This window comes from Dryobates pubescens, chromosome 27, assembly GCF_014839835.1.
Source record: "Dryobates pubescens isolate bDryPub1 chromosome 27, bDryPub1.pri, whole genome shotgun sequence".
Classification (NCBI taxonomy): domain Eukaryota; kingdom Metazoa; phylum Chordata; class Aves; order Piciformes; family Picidae; genus Dryobates; species Dryobates pubescens.
This window is the reverse complement of record NC_071638.1, coordinates 772,290-790,502: the sequence shown is the minus strand read 5'-3', so window position 1 is coordinate 790,502 and position 18,213 is coordinate 772,290. Positions and strand designations below refer to the sequence as shown.

The 18,213-nt window shown below is 49.2% G+C and overlaps 1 protein-coding gene across 1 annotated transcript; it reads left to right on the top strand.

The window, feature by feature from the left end:
* The first annotated feature begins 1,368 nt into the window (after positions 1 to 1,368).
* LOC104296332 (NADH-cytochrome b5 reductase 3) lies at positions 1,369 to 17,053 on the top strand. The gene is made up of 8 exons (XM_054173951.1): positions 1,369 to 1,627; positions 2,842 to 2,914; positions 5,321 to 5,427; positions 7,286 to 7,415; positions 9,969 to 10,052; positions 10,178 to 10,263; positions 15,277 to 15,376; positions 16,663 to 17,053. Exons 1-8 carry the CDS (start codon positions 1,412 to 1,414, stop codon positions 16,833 to 16,835), a joined length of 969 nt encoding a protein of 322 aa, XP_054029926.1. The 5' UTR covers positions 1,369 to 1,411; the 3' UTR covers positions 16,836 to 17,053.
* The last annotated feature ends 1,160 nt before the right edge of the window (positions 17,054 to 18,213 follow it).

The window sequence follows — 18,213 nt, the reverse complement described above, 5'->3', positions numbered from 1 at the left end:
GGGGGATTCTGGGCTGTTTAGGGGAGGAACCAAAGGCAGGGATGGAGGAACAAATGTGGAGAGCATAAAGTCATAGAGATAAAAAGGGCTGACCCTGTGTACACAGGCCTGCTCACCACCCATGTGTGACTGCCCTGCAACCAGTCAGCCCAGTTTGTCCCCTGTCCTTGTTAAACTGCACAGCTGCTCTCCCAGGAAGGGGATGCTGTTCTGTGTGCACAGAAGGACACTGAGACACTTGAACGTGTCCAGAGAAGGGCAGCAAGGCTGGGGAGAGGCCTTGAGCACAGCCCTGTGAGGAGAGGCTGAGGGAGCTGGGGTTGTTTAGCCTGGAGAAGAGGAGGCTCAGGGGAGACCTCATTGCTGTCTAGAACTACCTGATGGGGGATTGTAGCCAGGAGGGAGTTGGTCTCTTCTCTCAGGCAACCAGTACCAGAACAGGAGGACACAGCCTCAAGCTGTGCCAGGGGAAGTTTAGGCTGGAGGTGAGGAGAAAGTTCTTCACTGAGCGAGTCGTTCGTCATTGGAATGTGCTGCCCAGGGAGGTGGTGGAGTCCCCATCCCTGGAGGGGTTCAAGAGGGGATTGGATGTGGCACTTGGTGCCATGGTCTAGTCATGAGGTCTGTGGTGACAGGTTGGACTTGATGATCTTTGAGGTCTCTTCCAACCTTGGTGATACTGTCTGGAGGTCTAAGTGCCAGCACCTAGAACCAGACTGTGGGCTGGGGGGCGCTGTGTGTCTGTGGTGCCAGCGCCTAGCATGAACATGTGACAGATAGCAAAGGTGGAGTAGCCAGCAAATAGGTGAGGTGGCCTGTGAGGCAGGTTTGTTTGCATCCCTGAGGTGCTGGAGAGGCTGAGTCAGATGTGTGGTTAAGTGTGAGACCTCCAGTTACTGAGGGCCCACAGCACATTTGATGGTGTGTGAAGGGATCTGTGCAACAGCAGCTGGCTTGTGAGTCCACATGCCTGTGGCTGGGGACCCTGGGGACAGGTGCTGCAAAGATTAAGCCAGTTACTGGTGGATCCACCTTGTACATAGGCATGTATATGTATTTTCCACTAATGGACCTTCATCCTGGCTGGTTGGGCAGGGGAACAGAATGAGGCCATCAACATGTTGTTTCGATCAGTGTGGCCAGCCGTGCATGTGTTGTGCAGGTGTGTCCCTGTGCTTGCCTCCTGGACATCTGTACTCAACCTCACTAATGGCTGGACCTGGGGACATAGAGCTGTGACAGCCTTGCTTCTGTTGAGCTGCCAAGTTTGGCAGCCCTGCTGTGTGCCTTGCTGTAGGGGTAGCAGCAAGTGCTCACAAATTTGTGAGTCATACTGGGTGGTGGTTTTTTAATCCTTCCCCTTCCTGCTCCTATCAGTACAAAGAAACTTTGTGTGTGTGGTTAGATTGTTATGTCATGCTATCATCATCTTTCTTCCCACCAAAATGGCTTTCTCTTGTCATACATGTGTCTAACATTTTCTGTCTGGCTGCAGTTGGGTCGTGTTGTGACATACCCAGTCTGGCTGTTCTACACCACCATTGCGAGGTACTGGTGGAGGTCACATCCTGCAATTACTCTGAAGGATCCTGAAGTCAAGTATGCGCTGAGGCTGATTGATAAGGAGGTATGTACAGTGGTGAGCTTTACCTCTCCATGGGTGCTGTGAAATGCTTTATAGCTTCTTACATCTTGGGTAATGGTGCAGCTCTGTCATTTTTGTAGGCCCTGTTTTTGTAGGCTGCTATTAGGTCTCCCTGGACCCTTCTCTTTTTCGGGCCGAACAACTACAGCTCCCTCAGCCCGTCTTTGTGGCGGAGGTGCTCCAACCCTCTGATCATTTCCGTGGCCTTCCTCTGCACCCACTCCATCAGGTCCATGTCTTCCCTGTATTGAGGGCTCCAGAGCTGGCCACAGTACTCCAGGTGATGTCTCACCAGAGCATTTTGATGATGTAGTTGAGGGTATGGCCTTGCAGGAAGTATTCACAGAATCATAGAACGACTTAGGCTGGAAGAGACCTTAGATATCATCTAATCAAACCTCCCTGCCATGGGAGGGACATGTCTCAACCGGACCAGGTTACTCAAGGCCCCATCCAACCGGGCTTTGAACATCTCCAGGGAGTGGGCATCCACAGCCTCTCTGGGCAGTGCATTCCAGAGTCTTGCCACCCTTGTAGTAAAGACTTTCTTCCTGGACTCTGGCCCAAGTGCCGGAGCATGAAGCTTAACCTGTAAGCAAAGGAGCAAAAGAAGCTCAACCAGGAAGGGAAGTTGCACAGTTATGTAGAAGGCAATGTAAATGCTCACACTGTTTAGAAAGTTAATGTTCAGTCTTGATCTAAAGTTAATGTTTACTCTTAATCTGCATATGAGCATTTGATTAGATTTTGCTGTTTGCATTTAAATGCACACCAGAACAGTATTCAGATTTGTCTGGTTTGTTGCTGGTTTTAGTTCTGTATGCCTTCTAAATCCCAGGTTCAGGAGGAGACTTGATGGGGTGCTTGGTTGCATGGTTTAGTTGATTAGGTGATATTGGATGATAGGTTGGACACGATGATCTTGAAGGTCTCTTCCAACCTAGTCTGTTCCTTTTCTAGTCTGTTCCTTTTCTATTCTATGATGAAGTCAAGTTTTGGGGGAGTTGGAATGAAAAGTGTCAGGATTGCCATGCCAGGGGAGTTCATCATGCAAAAAGTTCAGGTAGCATGCTTCTCTCTCCTAAATGTTTAATCCTGCAGGAAGCCAGTTTAGCCTGTTGGTTTTAGAGGTGAAATCAGAGCTGTTGAATCCCAGCAACACAGCTGATGATGATTCTTTTCATTCTCTCTTCCAGGAGGTTAGTCATGACACGAGGAAGTTCCGCTTTGCTCTCCCTTCCACAGAGCACATTCTGGGTCTCCCTGTAGGTATGTTCTGTCTTCCTGCTGAGAATGAAGCTATTGTTGAGTACAGTCTAACAGATTTTGAGGGGATTTTTTTTTCCCCCTGCATTTTCAGCTGTGGAATTTTGAATACTTTCTACATGGCTTGTGTTGATATTTAAAGCTTTGTGAGATACTCATGCTGTGAGTCATCTGCCGGGGCAGCAATCTTGTGTAACTGTCTTGTTCCTGTGAAGACAGCAGAAACAAAGACTGAGCTACATTTGTATTTTTCCAGCCTCAACTTTTCCAGCACATGTTATTCCCAGGGTGCTTGATCTTTGTGATGCTTTTCCATCCCCTGAGGGAGTACTCTCTGCTACTTCTACTCCTAACACATGCAGTTTACCAGATGATCTGCTCACTTCTGAATTTGTAGCCAGACTCATGGAACTTAATCACCATGAGGGAGATGTTCCCTTGGGGCTCTGTTGTAGTACAGATGTTTTAATTCCCTCGACCAGTGCTTTCAGGACGAGATGTAAGCAGGGAAAGACGTTTCTTACATTACACAGCAAAGTTCTATAGCCTGTCAGCAGGCACAGGTGTCACATCTCAACTGGTCATTTTCTACTGGCATGCCTGTAATTATGGCATACAATAGGTTAAAATAACAAAACAGTATTTTAACACACCCAACCAAATTCTGCCCAGTTTCTCTCCTTCAGTTACAAGGTGTTTACGTTCCCCTCAGAGTCAAAGACAAAACAGCTTTCTCTAATTCAAGCAAAGGCCTTTACAGTCTTCCAAAGCTATCTGAACATAACCTCTTCCCACAGGTCTCACCATGTGGCATGCTGCCTTCCACACTAACTTTGTGCAGCTGGTTTCCTCTTGCTTATGTAGGGAGTGGTAATTGTCTCTTCTGCTTTAACAACCTCTTGCAGTGATCTGTGGATTAGGTGCTTGGCAGTAGTCCGCAGCACCTTTCCATCATTGCAGTCCATTGTGTTTAGATTCCCTCTTGTTTGGGATAGCTTATTCTCTTGATCCTCTTAAGAATGAACCATCTCATCTCTAATTGCTCTTGTCCTACACTCTAACAGAAGGAAGCAGTCTGGGTTGAATTTGGTCGTGGCTTCCCAGTGTTCTAGTAAGGTCTGGGCAAATCATGCAGTTGTTTCAGCATAGCCTGAGAAAAGTGTGTTCTGCAACACCCTGGGAACAGCATAATCATACTCCTGAAGGTGCTGTCCATGGGCTAATCTGTGGGGTGACTGAGGGAGTAGTTTACTGGGCAAGACTAAGGAAGAAGAGAGCTGAAAGCTGCTGAGGGTGATAGCAGCTGGGAGCAGCAGAGCTGGAAGCCTTAGGACAGATACTGCTGTGCACTCTGCATATTTAGTCCAGTGTAGGCAGTTTGATTTTACTGCCAGATAGAAAACTCCAGATGAGCTGGGAGGGAAAGTGGGATTGTGTATGGCCCCATGCAGAGGCTGCCAGCTGCTGTCCTGTTGGGCTGGGATAAAGCTCTAACAAGGAGGAGCAAAAGGAGTGTTTTCCCTTTGGGTGGAGCTCCTTTTTTGGATTTGTACCAACTCTTGTGAGGCCCAGCAGCCATCCTGTCTGTCCAGAGTCATAGTCTGCAGTGGGCACTGTAGGTCTGTTCTTGGAGGAGTGGGTGGTGAGGTCACCTCTTACCTGGAGGAGGAACCTCCCTGCTGCTTTCTTTTCAGGTCTTCCCTATCAGGAAACATTTGCTGCCAGATGTGTGCAGGCTTTGCTGAGAGGGTTATTTGAATCATCATAGAATCACAGAATGCATCAGATTGGAAGGGACCCTTGAAGGTCATCTTGTCCAACCCACCTGCAGTGAGCAAGGACATCTTTGACTAGATCAGGTTGCTCACATCCACATCTCTGGGCAACCCACTCCACTATTCCACTACCCTCATGAAGAATTTTCTCCTAATATCTAACCTAAATCTACCCTGCTCCATTTTCAAAGCATTCTCCCTCATCCTATTGCTACAAGCCCTTCTAAACAGTCCATCCCCAGCCTTCCTGTAGGTCCCCTTCAGATACCTAAAATGCTACTATAAGGTCTCCCTGGAGCTTCTCCAGGCTGAGCAACCCTAACTCTCCCAGCCTGTCTTTATAGGAGGGGTGCTCCAGCCCTCTGATCATCTTTCTGGCTGTCCTCTGGTCCATGTCCTTCCTGTGTTGAGGCCTCTGGAGCTGGACACAGTAGTGTTCACACACACCTTCAAGTGAGTTATGGTTGCTCATTTCCCAGTTCACCGGGTGGCACGTCTCTGTTCCCCCACTGCTGCAAAACTAGCTGGTTCGAGCCTTGGAGGCTGCATTTGCAGTCCATGCCAACTCAGTACATCCACTGGAAGGAAAAAGTCTTTTGACATCAAGTTGCTTTTTCCCCCTCCCTGCATACAGGACAGCATATCTACCTGTCTGCACGGATCAATGGGAACCTGGTTATTAGACCCTACACTCCAGTTTCCAGTGACAGCGACAAGGGCTTTGTGGATCTCGTTGTCAAGGTGAGAACCTCACATTCTTTTACCAGGTTAGGCAGCTTCTCAGCCTACCTTTGTGCTTGCAATGCTGTGTGAAGTCTGATGTGCTGCTTTCTGTTCTGTGCCACTCTGGACTTCCACTACTGTAACAAATTGTGGTGGGCTGAAATTAACACACCCCCCCCCTTCCCCCCAACTCATTTGAGATAATTACCCCCCAGAATAAAATTGCCAGACTAGACTCAGTGGGATGGAAGCAAATGAAGCTATATTTACAAGCAAAACTACAATCTAGAAATATGAGACTCAATGTATATGTACAAAATATACAGCATTTAGAATAGAATAAACCAGGTTGGAAGAGACCTTCAAGATCATCGTGTCCAACCTATCATCCAACACCACCTAATCAACTAACCCATGGCACCAAGCACCCCATCAAGTCTCCTCCTGAACACCTCCAATGATGGTGACTCCACCACCATAAACAGCACAAGAACCCCCATGGACAAAACCAGGGGCTGCCAATAGCTTCCCCCTCTCCCTGCCCCCAGCCAGGGAAAAGAGAAAGAGGAGAAAAGTAGAGAGTATCTTGTTAGTGCTTAGCCACAACAGAGGAATGCAGCCAGGGTCAGCAAGCCAGCAGAAGCAACTAGCTAGTATCAGCTGGAGTGAAGAGACTGAGAAAGAGAGCAGAAGAGTTTATACAGCCAACTTTGTTAGTTACCACAGTTGGCATCCCAAGAAGGTTTGGGACTTTCCCTTTGCCAACTGAGATGTTGTGGATCTTTCTCAGAAGTTACCATAGTATCAGTCAGGGTTGGAAGGGACCACAAGGATCATCTAGTTCCAACCCCCCTGCCATGGGCAGGGACACCCCACACTAGATCAGGCTGGCCAGAGCCTCATCCAGCCTGGGCTTAAACACCTCCAGGGACAGGGCCCCAACCACCTCCCTGAACAACCCATTCCAGGGCTTCACCACTCTCATGGGGAAGAACTTCCTCCTCACCTCCAGCCTGAATCTCCCCACCTCCAGCTTCATTCCATTCCCCCCAGTCCTATCACTACCTGAGATCCTGAGCAGTCCCTCCCCAGCCTTCTTGTAGGCCCCCTTCAGATACTGGAAGGCCACAATGAGGTCACCTCGGAGCCTTCTCCAGACTGAACAGCCCCAACTCCTTCAGTCTGTCCTCACAGGAGAGGTGCTCCAGCCCTCTGCTCATCCTCCTGGCCCTTCTCTGGACACCTCCAGATCCCTCTTGTAATAGGGGTTCCAGACCTGGAGGCAGTACTCCAGGTGGGGTCTCACCAGAGCTGAGCAGAGGGGGAGAATCACCTCCCTTGCCCTGCTGGCCACACTTCTCTTGCTGCAGCCCAGGATCTGGTTGGCTTTCTGGGCTGCAAGTGCACACTGAGAGCTCCTGTTGAGCTTCCCCTCCCCCAGCACCCCCAAGTCTCTCTCCTCAGGGCTGCTTTCCAGCCACTCACTGCCCAGCCTGGATTTGTGTTCTTTTGTGTTCTATTTGAAATCATGGTGGCTTTTTTTCCCCTGCTGCTTTTGAACTTGTCTGTAAGTGATGTTGGTTATTTAGAGATACTTCTGTGTTACAGAAATACAACATCAAAATTGCCAGTCCGTGTCCAGTCTGATCAAAACTGGGGCAAGAGTGGCATTTTAATCTCTCTTTTGTTTTGGTTTGTTTGTTTTTTTTAGACAACTCAGTGCTTCTCTTCTCTTGTTGGTGAAATCTACATTGATAGCATTTCTTTATGTGTTAATTGTGCTCTCTGCGTAAGGAGGATGGGTACCTGAATGTTTGAAGGGCAAACACTCACCTCTGAGTTGTAAGATTAATTGCTTCATTGTTGTTTTTAACAGATCTATTTTAGAGGTGTCCATCCAAAGTTTCCTGATGGAGGGAAGATGTCTCAGTACTTAGACAGCCTGAAAATAGGGGATACCATTGACTTCAGAGGACCAAGCGGCCTACTTGTCTACAATGGAAAAGGCAAGGCTGACTCAGAGGGTAGCATTTATCCAGACAAACATACCACAAAGTAGTACTAATGCTGGTCACAGTTATTCCAAGTCTCTGTCTAATCAGGGAATAGTTTGGGTTGGAAGGGACCTTTAATGGTCATCTAGACAACACCCCCTGAGGTTAGCAGAGGCACCTTCAACGAGTTGCTCTGAGCCCCAGCCAGCCAAACCTTGAGTGCTTCCAGGAATCTACCATCTCTTATGTGCAACTGTCCCAGTGTTTTACCACCCCTGTAAAAAAATTCTTTCTTCTATCTAGTTTGAGTCTACCCTCTTTTAGTTTACAACCATTGTGCCTTGTCCTGTCACAGCAGACCCTCCTGAAAAGTCTGTCCTCATCTTTCTTACGTGACCCTTTCAAGTGCTGGAAGGCTACAATAAAGTCTTCTTGGAGCATTCTCTTCTCCAGGCTTACCAGCCCCAACTCTCAGCCTTTCCTCATAGGAGAGGTGTTCCACCTCCCTTATAATTTTTGTGGCCCTCTTCTGGACCTGCTTCAGCAAGAAAGATCATGTCCTTCCTGCCTTCCTGTGCTGAGGACTCCAGAACTTGATGCAGGTGGCCTCTCCCCAGAGTAGAGCAGAGGGGCAGAATCTCTGTGGCTGTGTTTTGATGACATACACTGCATGACCTGAGCCTTAGCTATCATGTCTGTTTCTGATTTGGGCTGGTGCTCTCAATACTTGCCCTTTCCCTCTAGACCCTAGATCCTTGCTAGGATCTCTGCACAAAAGAAATTGCTGGTGTCTTAATTAAGTGAACAGCCACCTTGAGGGGCATCTGCACATGACTGCAGAAATGCTTCTTACTTACACTGTTCCCAAAGAAGGGAATTCCCTCCTTGCTTTTATGGACATAGTTTATACACTGATAAATACACTCAGTATTTATGCTGTCCAGTACTAATCTCCCAAGTGAGAATGAACTTTATGGCTAGGAAGTATTTTTATGCCAATAAAAAAGTGTGCCACATGGGCCCAGTGAAGCCACAAATGTATCACAAAAACCTTCTGGCAGTTTTGTGAGCAGCAGAGCTCAGATAGGTGGTTTTCCAGTTGTGTTCAAGTTACCCTGGATGAAGAGAGGTGTGAATGTAACAAACACAATGTTTTGGGCAATTTCAGAGCTCTCAGATTTGGCTGCAACTGGCACAACATCTCAGTAAGAGGAGATGAAAAACTGCAGGGTGATTTTTTTTTTGGTGTTATTTCTTAAAACAGTCTGCATGGGGTGGAAAACCTCAGGAGATTAATTCCTTTGTGTAGAACTGTTTCCAGAATCTGGGCTTCTGAGCATCACTGGAGGTGTGGGATGTGAGCACACAGAAATACAGATGGTGATGGCTTGGTGCTATAGTCAGGAGTGCTGGGCCCCATGCTCTAACATCTTCATTGATGATCTGGATGAGGGCATTGAGTCCATCAGCAGTAAATTTGCAGATGACACCAAGCTGGGGGCAGGAGTTGATCTGCTGGAGGGTAGAGAGGCTCTGCAGAGGGACCTGGACAGGCTGGGCAGATGGGCAGAGTCCAAGGGCAGGAGATTGAACACATCCAAGTGCCGGGTTCTGCACATTGGTCACAGCAACCCCAGGCAGAGCTACAGGATGGGGTCAGAGTGGCTGGAGAGCAGCCAGGCAGAGAGGGACCTGGGGGTGCTGGTTGATGGTAGGCTGAACATGAGCCTGCAGTGTGCCCAGGGAGCCAGGAGGGCCAATGGCATCCTGGGCTGCATCAGGAACAGTGTGGCCAGCAGGAGCAGGGAGGTCATTCTGCCCCTGTACACTGCACTGGTTAGGCCACACCTCGAGTCCTGTGTCCAGTTCTGGGCCCCTCAGTTTAGGAAGGAGGTTGACTTGCTGGAACGAGTCCAGAGAAGGGCAACAAAGTTGGTGAGGGGTTTGGAACACAGCCCTGTGAGGAGAGGCTGAGGGAGCTGGGGTTGCTTAGCCTGGAGAAGAGGAGGCTCAGGGGTGACCTTATTGCTCTCTACAACTACCTGAAGGGAGGTTGTAGACAGGCAGAGGTTGGTCTCTTCTCCCAGGCAGCCAGCACCAGAACAAGAGGACACAGTCTCAGGCTGTGCCAGGGGAGGTTTAGGCTGGAGGTTAGGAAGAAGTTCTCCACAGAGAGAGTGATTGCCCATTGGAATGGGCTGCCTGGGGAGGTGGTGGAGTCACCATCACTGGAGGTGTTCAGGAGGAGACTTGATGGGGTGCTTGGTGCCATGGGTTAGTTGTTTGGGTGGTGTTGGATTGGTTGATGGGTTGGACACGATGATCTTGAAGGTCTCTTCCAACCTGGTCTGGTCTGGTCTGGTCTATCCGCTCCTGTCAGTGTCTGGTACTATCTGCATGTCTCTCTAATTGTTGTTCAGGATTTCAATGGTGACTTCTGTCTGTGCTCTGGGGAGGGGGAAGGGTGTCAGGGATGAAACCAAGTCAGTTGGCTGAGTGTGCTGGGAAGGGATCATGGTGTTTGCCCTGCTCACTTCCTTGAGTGTTTTCCCTCTCTCTCTCCAGGCAAGTTTGCTATCCGTGCGGACAAGAAAGCGGAGCCGGTTATTAAGAAAGCCAAATACGTGGGGATGATTGCAGGTGGGACTGGTAGGTATCCATAAAGATTTGTCCTTGGTTTCTGGCAGCTTGCACCTGTTTGTATTTCCACCCACACGCTCACTGGACTTTATTTAGCTCCTTTGTGTTCTTGGACCTGCCTCTTCCTCTTGCAGGGATAACACCTATGCTGCAGATCATCCGAGCCATCATGAAGGACAAAAACGATCCTACCGTTTGCCAGCTTCTCTTTGCTAACCAGGTACTTTTTCTGTTTCCATGAAGTTTGATTTGACTAGCAGAACTCTTGGTGAGAAAGCCTGGTACAGAGGCATCAATCCTGAGGGAAGTGAGCTGAAATGTTGAAAGCTTCCTGCATAAAGGGACTGTGATGAGTTGAGTTTTCAGTGTTGCTACAGAAAGGGTGCTTCCCCCCCAGCTAGTCCTTCTGCTTTCCCATGTCTCATTGCTCTGTTTTTAATCCAGTTTAAGAATGTTTTAAAACTCTGAATTCTTCAGTGTTTTGGGCAGACTTTCAAAGCTTTCTTAGTGGAAACATGAAAGAGAGGGACATCTGCCACTTTTGGCAAGTGCAACTACCCAGCCTCCCAGCAGGGTTTGTATGTGGAATCCTTCTGTTTGAGAACACCTGAGGCAAGACTAAAATTAGCTGTGGTCTCCAGCAACTCTTTCAGCTATGGAGCTGTGAGTTGTTGTTTGTTGGGGTGTTTTTGACATAGAATACCAGGTTGGAAGGGACCCCAGGGATCACCTAGTCCCAACTTGTCAGGGTAACAATACAGTTTAAGTGAGAGGGCACAGTACCATGTCAAGCTGGACTTTGAAACTGTCTGCTGTAGTGGAATCCATCACCTCCCTTGGGAGTTTATTCCAGTGTCTCATAGTTTGGTGATATTTTCTAATCCTTTTTTCCTCCCCAGCAGCAGCTTGTGCCCATCACACCTTGTCTTTACCATGGGACTCTCTAGAAAGGGAGTCTCCCTCCTCATGATAGTAGCCCTTCATGGTTATGTGGTCTCCCCCTAAACCTTCTCAAGGCTAAACAAACCCAGTTCCTTCTTTCCCATGCCAGGGCTTCCAGTCCTCTGACCATTCTTGTGGCCCTTCTCTAGACCCTTTCCAACCTGTCCACATCCTTCTTGTACAGCAGGGACCAAAACCACACACCATGCTCAAGGTGCAGCCTGACCAGCACTGAGTAGAGTGGGAGAATGACATCTTTATCCCTGCTTGTGATACCCTGATTAATGCAGCTCAGCATCCTGTTGGCTCTCTATGCCACTGCAGCACTCTGTTCACTCATATTGAGCCTTTTGTCTACCAGGTCCCTCTCCCCAGTGCTGCTCTCAAGCTGGGTGGCTCCCAGTCTCAGCTGTATTCCTGGGTTCTGGGTTCCCAGGTGCAAGACCCTGCACCTGGCTTTGTTAAACTTCATACACTTCCTTCTTGCCCACTCTACAGCCTGTCAAGGTCTTCCCAGAGGGTGGTTCTCCCTGCTGGGGTGTCAACTTCCCCACTTGTTGTTGTGTTGTCAGCAAACTTCATCAGGGTGCTCTTAATTCCAATATCCAAATCATTAATGAAGACAGAGCCAGCACTGGGCCCAGTGGTGATGCCTTGGGGACCCCACTAGTGACAGGTTGCCACTCTGAGAAAGAGCTCTTTATTAGCACCCCCTGGGGAGGGCCTGTCAGCCAGTTGCACACCCACCCCACAGACCACTTGTCCAGGTCACTGCATGTCAGCTCCTCAAGGAGGAGACTGTGGAAAGCCTTGGAGAGATCCAGACAGACAATGAGAACCTGTTCAGTAGATGGGGTGACATCAGCCTTCTCTCAGGCACAGGTCCTGACCTCCACAACTTCTATAATATAGAGAGCAGCCTGGCAGTGACATCAGCCAGCTCCTGTAACACCCTGGGGTGGATGGTGTCTGGGCCCATGGATGTGTACAGGTCAAGCTCTTGTGAGAGCTGGCACACCAACTCTGCCTTCACTGACAGCAGCTCTGTGTCTGTATCAGTTTGTAGTGTTGTTCCTGTGACCTGGAGCCCAGCAGTGCTGCTCAAGATGGAGGTGAAGGTGTTGAGGACCTTTCCCTTTTCAGTGTTGTTGGTGATTCACCTCTCCTGTTCAGTAGTGGCCAGTGTTCTCCTCCTGTTTCTGCTTGGTTTTAACATAACTGAAGAAGCCTTTCTTGAAGTTCTGGGCATCCCTGGCCAATTTGAATTCAAACTGAGCTTTTCTTTCCTAACTGCATCCCTGCACACCCTGGCAATGCCCCTGTAATTTTCCACAGGCAATGATGCACTTTGCCATCTTTGCTGCATTGCCTTTTTGGTTCTGAGCAGACCTGGAATCTCACAGTTAAGCCAAGGGGGTTTCCTCCTCCAGCTGCTTCCCGTGCTTTAGGAGGGGATTAACAGGCTTTGTGTGTGAAGAGTGTTCTTGAAGAATTCCCAGCACTCACTGCCTCCTTTATTCTCCATGGAAGCTTCCCTTGGGATCCCTTCATACTGAGCCCTGAGCAAGCTGAAGTTTGCTCTTCTGAAGTCTTCAGTGTGCTCATTTGTATCCCAGGCTCCATAATGTTATGCAGCCAAACCTGTCACCAACCAAGATATTACAGAGTGTTTTCTTGCAAGTCTAGCAGTGCCCCATTGCTGGTTGGCATATCTAAAGTGTATGAGGAAGGAGGCATTACAGGTCACTGTCCCAGCTCCAAGTCCCTCCTCCTCTGCCCCAGCCAGCCTTGCAGGCCTGATGCCAGCATGGTATGGAATTCCCATCAGCTGTTCCAGCTGGCTCTCTTGACCGTGTGTCCTCCCAGCCAAATCTGTGACATTCTCCATCCCTTATGCTGTATCACCCAGGTCTTGCCCAGCAGCAATTAACATCCTGCAGCATACCTCCTACAGCACACACTGTGAGCTCTTAGCTGCTCTTGCCCAAGATGAGATCACCCTGCCGTACATAACAGACTTCATCCTCCTGCATTAGCCACCGGGCACCCCCTTTGTGTGGGCGAAAGCCATCCGTGGCTAGGCTTGCCTTGGCCTGAAACAGGACTAACCCTGACCTGGCCTGGACTGCAGCAAGGCCTTTGACACCGTCCCCTACAGCAAACTGCTGGCCAAGCTGTCAGCTTGTGGCTTGGACAGCAGCACTCTGTGCTGGGTTAGGAACTGGCTGGAGGCTGAGCCCAGAGAGTGGTGGTGAATGGTGCCACATCCAGCTGGCAGCCAGGCACCAGTGGTGTGCCCCAAGGATCAGTGCTGGGCCCCAGCCTTTTTAACATCTTCATTGATGATCTGGATGAGGGGATTGAGTCAGTCATCAGCAAGCTTGCAGATGACACCAAGTTGGGAGCAGATGTTGGTCAGTTAGAGGGCAGAAAGGCTCTGCAGAGGGACCTCGACTGACTGGACAGATGGGCAGAGGCCAACAGGATGGCATTCAACAAGTCCAAGTGCCAGGGGCTGCACTTTGGCCACAGCAACCCCATACAGAGCTACAGGCTGGGGTCAGAGTGGCTGGAGAGCAGCCAGGCAGAAAGGGACCTGGGGGTAGTGGTTGATAGTAGGCTGAACACAAGCCAGCAGTGTGCCCAGGTGGCCAAGAAGGCCAATGGCATCCTGGCCTGCATCAGGAATAGTGTGGCCAGCAGGAGCAGGGAGGTCATTGTGCCATGGACTCTGCACTGGTTAGGCCACACCTTGAGTCCTGTGTCCAGTTCTGGGCCCCTCAGTTTAGGAAGGACATTGAGACACTTGAAGGTGTCCAGAGAAGGGCAACAAGGCTGGGGAGAGGCCTTGAGCACAGCCCTGTGAGGAGAGGCTGAGGGAGCTGGGGTTGTTTAGCCTGGAGAAGAGGAGGCTCAGGGGAGACCTCATTGCCCTCTACAACTACCTGAAAGGTGGTTGTGGCCAGGTGGGGGTTGGTCTCTTCTCCCAGGCAACTAGCACCAGAACAAGAGGACACAGTCTCAGGCTGCACCAGGGGAAGTTTAGGCTGGAGGTGAGGAGAAAGTTCTTCACAGAGTTATTAGCTGTTGGAACAGGCTCCCCAGGGAGGTGGTGGAGTCACCATCCCTGGAGGTGTTCAAGAGGGGATTGGATGTGGCACTTGGTGCCATGGTCTAGGCATGAGGTCTGTGGTGACAGGTTGGACTCAATGATCTTTGAGGTCTTTTCCTACCTTGTTGATTCTATTCTATGATTCTATTCCATGGTATTCTTGGGAAAGATTGGCATTACTCTGGACAAGCCCTGGGATGCATGTAGGAGGCAAAGCACCTCAAAAAACAGCAAGCTGGCCTGTGTGTCCCAAGGATATTCAGAATTCCCAAAAGGTGAAGAAGTGTTTTTCTCTCCTGCCCATCAGTTGGGTGAGGGTCCTAATAAATGGTGAGACTGCATACAAATCCAGCTTAACTGAGGGACCAATGGAACACTCACATCATAAGCAGACAGTTGCCAGTACAGCCACACAGTAGTTGTGATCTGTTTCACTGTGGTGATGAAAATCACCACAGGGAGCACGTAGGGTACATCAGGATTCATACAGCATGACCAGGAAAGCACATGCATCAACATGGGGAACACACTAAGGAAACACACATACACTGAACTCCAAACCCCAGCCAGCCCTTCCCCTATACTCAGGCATGCCATCAGTGTGCTGTCAAATACCCATCAGCTGCTGCAGCGCCTGTCCTGGCTGGGGTTCCCTCCCAGACAAACCCTGGACACAGGATAGTTATGGCAGGAACTTGTATTTTCTCTCCTCCTCCTGTAAAATGGGAATGAAATACTCTGCTCCATCTCATGGGCCTGTAGAGTAGCTCTGTAGAGTTGCTCTCTACAACTGCCTGAAGGGAGGTTGTAGACAGGCAGAGGTTGGTCTCTTCTCCCAGGCAACCAGCACCAGAACAAGAGGACACAGTCTCAGGCTGCACCAGGGGAGGTTTAGGCTGGAGGTTAGGAAGAAGTTCTATACAGAGAGAGTGATTGCACATTGGAATGGGCTGCCTGGGGAGGTGGTGGAGTCACCATCACTGGAGGTGTTCAGGAGGAGACTTGATGGGGTGCTTGGTGCCATGGGTTAGTTGTTTAGGTGGTGTTGGATTGGTTGATGGGTTGGACACGATGATCTTGAAGGTCTCTTCCAACCTGGTCTGGTCTGTTCTACTGCTGTGGTCATCTGAGGGCTGCATTCAAATGCAGAGCATAATCATTGTGTCTCTTGTCCTGCAGACTGAGAAGGATATCCTGCTTCGTTCTGAGCTGGATGAGATCCAGGTTCAGCATTCTGGTCGCTTCAAGTGCTGGTACACGCTGGACAGAGCGCCTGAAAGTAAGCTCTGACGCGCTGCTGCCACTGACCCTTAACTCAGTGCTATGCCATCTGCATCTCTGAGCTCTTCCCTGGCTTAATGAATCCTGTCTGATTGCATCCAGTGGCATCATCCTTCACACAGTGACACATGGAAACACTTAGATGCGATCAGGCAGCATTTCCAGAGCTGCCTCAGCTGAATGGTGATGCAGTGTTCTTCCCATGACTACACCTGAATGTGTAGCATTCTCTACTCTGGAAGGTGACCTTCCTTTCCCCTGCCCCACAAATAGGACATGTTATCTATTCATGTTTAGAGCATGCATTAAGGCAGCTGCAGTGGAGTGTCAGAAGCACTGTAGCTGACAGAGCTGTGACTAGTGCAGACTGCTATCTGGCTGTCATTTTATGACAGTTCATGGCAGCTGAGCTTCTTCCTAGGCAGTAGAATTGCCTTTGTATTAACAGTGGTTCTTAAGGATAATGCTGTTCCAACTTGATGCAGCCCAGTTTTAAAGAGAATGTGACAGTTGGCTAGTTTAAGTGAAAGGATGAGCCAGCTGAATGTGCCTCCCTCAGCTGTGCACAGTCAGGGCAATAAAGGCTAAATAGCTACTGCCCTTTTGGGAAGGCTCAGTGGTTTCCATGCCATTCCTGAACGTGCCCACTTGAGTCAAGATCAATTCACATTCCTGAGCAGTAATAGTTTGGAGCAGAAAAAGAAAGGCCAGATGTCTTCTGCTCTTACCTGGTGACCTACACCTCCACTGCCTCATGTGAAAACAGACCAAGAGTGGACATTTCTGGGTAATCTGGGAGACAAATGTGTCAGTCCTACTGCGCCCAGAGGCTTGGGTTGGCCTTTTTTTGCATCCAGGGCTGGGAGTGCAGTGCCTAAACCCAAATCCTAGTATTGACTGATCAGCATTGTTGAGTGTTCCAGACAGGAACAGCTTCATCAGTCAGCTTGTAAGGAAACTGGATGGTATTTCAGAGAGCTGGAGCTGAGGAGATTCACACTGTGTTCACAGCTCTGCTTGAACTTTCCCTGGGGCTTGTCACAAGTTTCATCAGGAATCAGCCCATGTTTTCTCTGTACATCATCAGTTGTCCATCTGAAAAGCAGAGCTGGCTGGTTTTTCACCTAGCCTAACTGCCTTGAGGTTGCTAGTAAGAGTGGAGTGTACTAATGCTACAGTCCAGAACGTTACTGCAAACCCCCCAGACCCCACACTAAAGTGTCTTGCATCTGTCTTTTCCTTCTCCTTCCTTTGTTCCCCTTTCCCTACTGTTTTTTTTAACAGATTGGGATTACAGCCAAGGATTTGTGAACCAAGAGATGATAAGAGATCACCTGCCCCCACCTCAAGATGATGTTCTGATCCTCATGTGTGGACCTCCTCCAATGATCCAGTATGCTTGCATTCCCAACCTGGACAAGCTGGGCTATGCCAAGGACATGAGGTTCTCCTTCTAAAGACTAGAGATGACTCGGTGGCCTTGTGTATAAGGGAAGAAAAGAACCAAACCCTGTGATGTGGAACAGGACAAAGATGCAGAGCTGGCTGATGCAAAGTGCATTAAGAAATGCTTCATTTTTCTCTTATCCCTGACAAGTAAAACACTTCAGCTCAGCTGCAGATTGCACAGGAGCAACTGTTTTGGAAAAGCAGGGATGCTTAGGGCAGTAAACACCCATTTCATTTAGGCTTGGCACTAATCAAATGGCATTGCTATCCTACTCCCTCACACCCTGCATACCCAGCACCTGACGTGGTATGAAAATACAGAGTGTGCTGGAGTCTTCACTTTACTTACACCAAACTTTAATCCTTGTGGAGCTTTTCACAGGGCAAGGGCCCAGGAGGGTTTGGTTGCTTGCATAATCTTTGCAGCAGCAGGACCTTAGGGATGCTTGTTGCGTTGAAGGACGATCATTAACCATTTGTGATTGAAGGCGCTCAAGCTGACCAGAGGTAGACAGCAACACAAGTTTGTTTCCTTTGTGTTTCAGCATAGTGCAAACAGTTTTGCAGCTGGTCACAGTTCTCATCCCTGAGCAGTGAAAGCAACTGCAGAACACCAGCAGCTTTGTGCAGTGTGCCACAAGGAGCTGGTGTGTTTTGCATGGGCCTGTTTGGAGTACTGGAAACCACTCCCAGGCGCAGTATTTAAGCGGCTGGTGCCGGAGTGGTACAAAAGCAGTTGCTGTGCATGTCCTGTGCAGTGAGGACAAGAAGAAAAGCTGGGTGCAAACTGGGCCTAGTTTTGTTTTCTTGTTTCCTGGAGATGGGTTTTTGGAACAAGGGGAGTTGAAGTTTCATTGGTGGGGTGGTCCAGTCAGGGGGACACAACCTGCATGCCTTGGTCAGGCAAAGCTCTAAAGGGTTTTGTGTGCTAAGGACATGTGGGAACAGCCTTAAGTCCTGGAACTGACAGCAAATCAAAGTGTGTTGCTGAATCTACAGTTGTGTCTTGGATGATCTTCAGTACAGCTCTGCTTTTGACTTTTTTAAATACACCCTTTCTGTTTTCTTCACAGCAGCCTTCAAACCACCCTTCAGTAAACCTAAAGCATCACCTGTGCCAAGCAACAGAGATGCAGCTGACATGAAAGCTGCCCTGTAAGAAATCTAAACCAAACCAAAACCCCCCTTGTTCTGGTGAGAGTGTCAGTCAGAGTGACTGACAGGATACATGTGAAGTAACGTGGGTGTTAGGTAGCTGCAAGTGCCAGTGTGTGAGACCAGTGTTTAACAGACTTGGGTAGGGATTTGAGGTGTTAGTTTCTTTTGTGCCTGTACACCAGATGGGTACTGTGCCCATCAAAGGTTAATTTTGAGCATCAGTTCAAA

Bases quoted from the DNA above. Each gene is read 5' to 3' on its own strand.
- LOC104296332 (XM_054173951.1), top strand. From the start codon at position 1,412: ATGTCATGCTATCATCATCTTTCTTCCCACCAAAATGGCTTTCTCTTG. The intron at 1,628-2,841 runs GTATGTACAGTG...TCTCTCTTCCAG, and splicing joins TGAGGCTGATTGATAAGGAG to GAGGTTAGTCATGACACGAG. The intron at 10,053-10,177 runs GTAGGTATCCAT...TTCCTCTTGCAG, and splicing joins GATGATTGCAGGTGGGACTG to GGATAACACCTATGCTGCAG.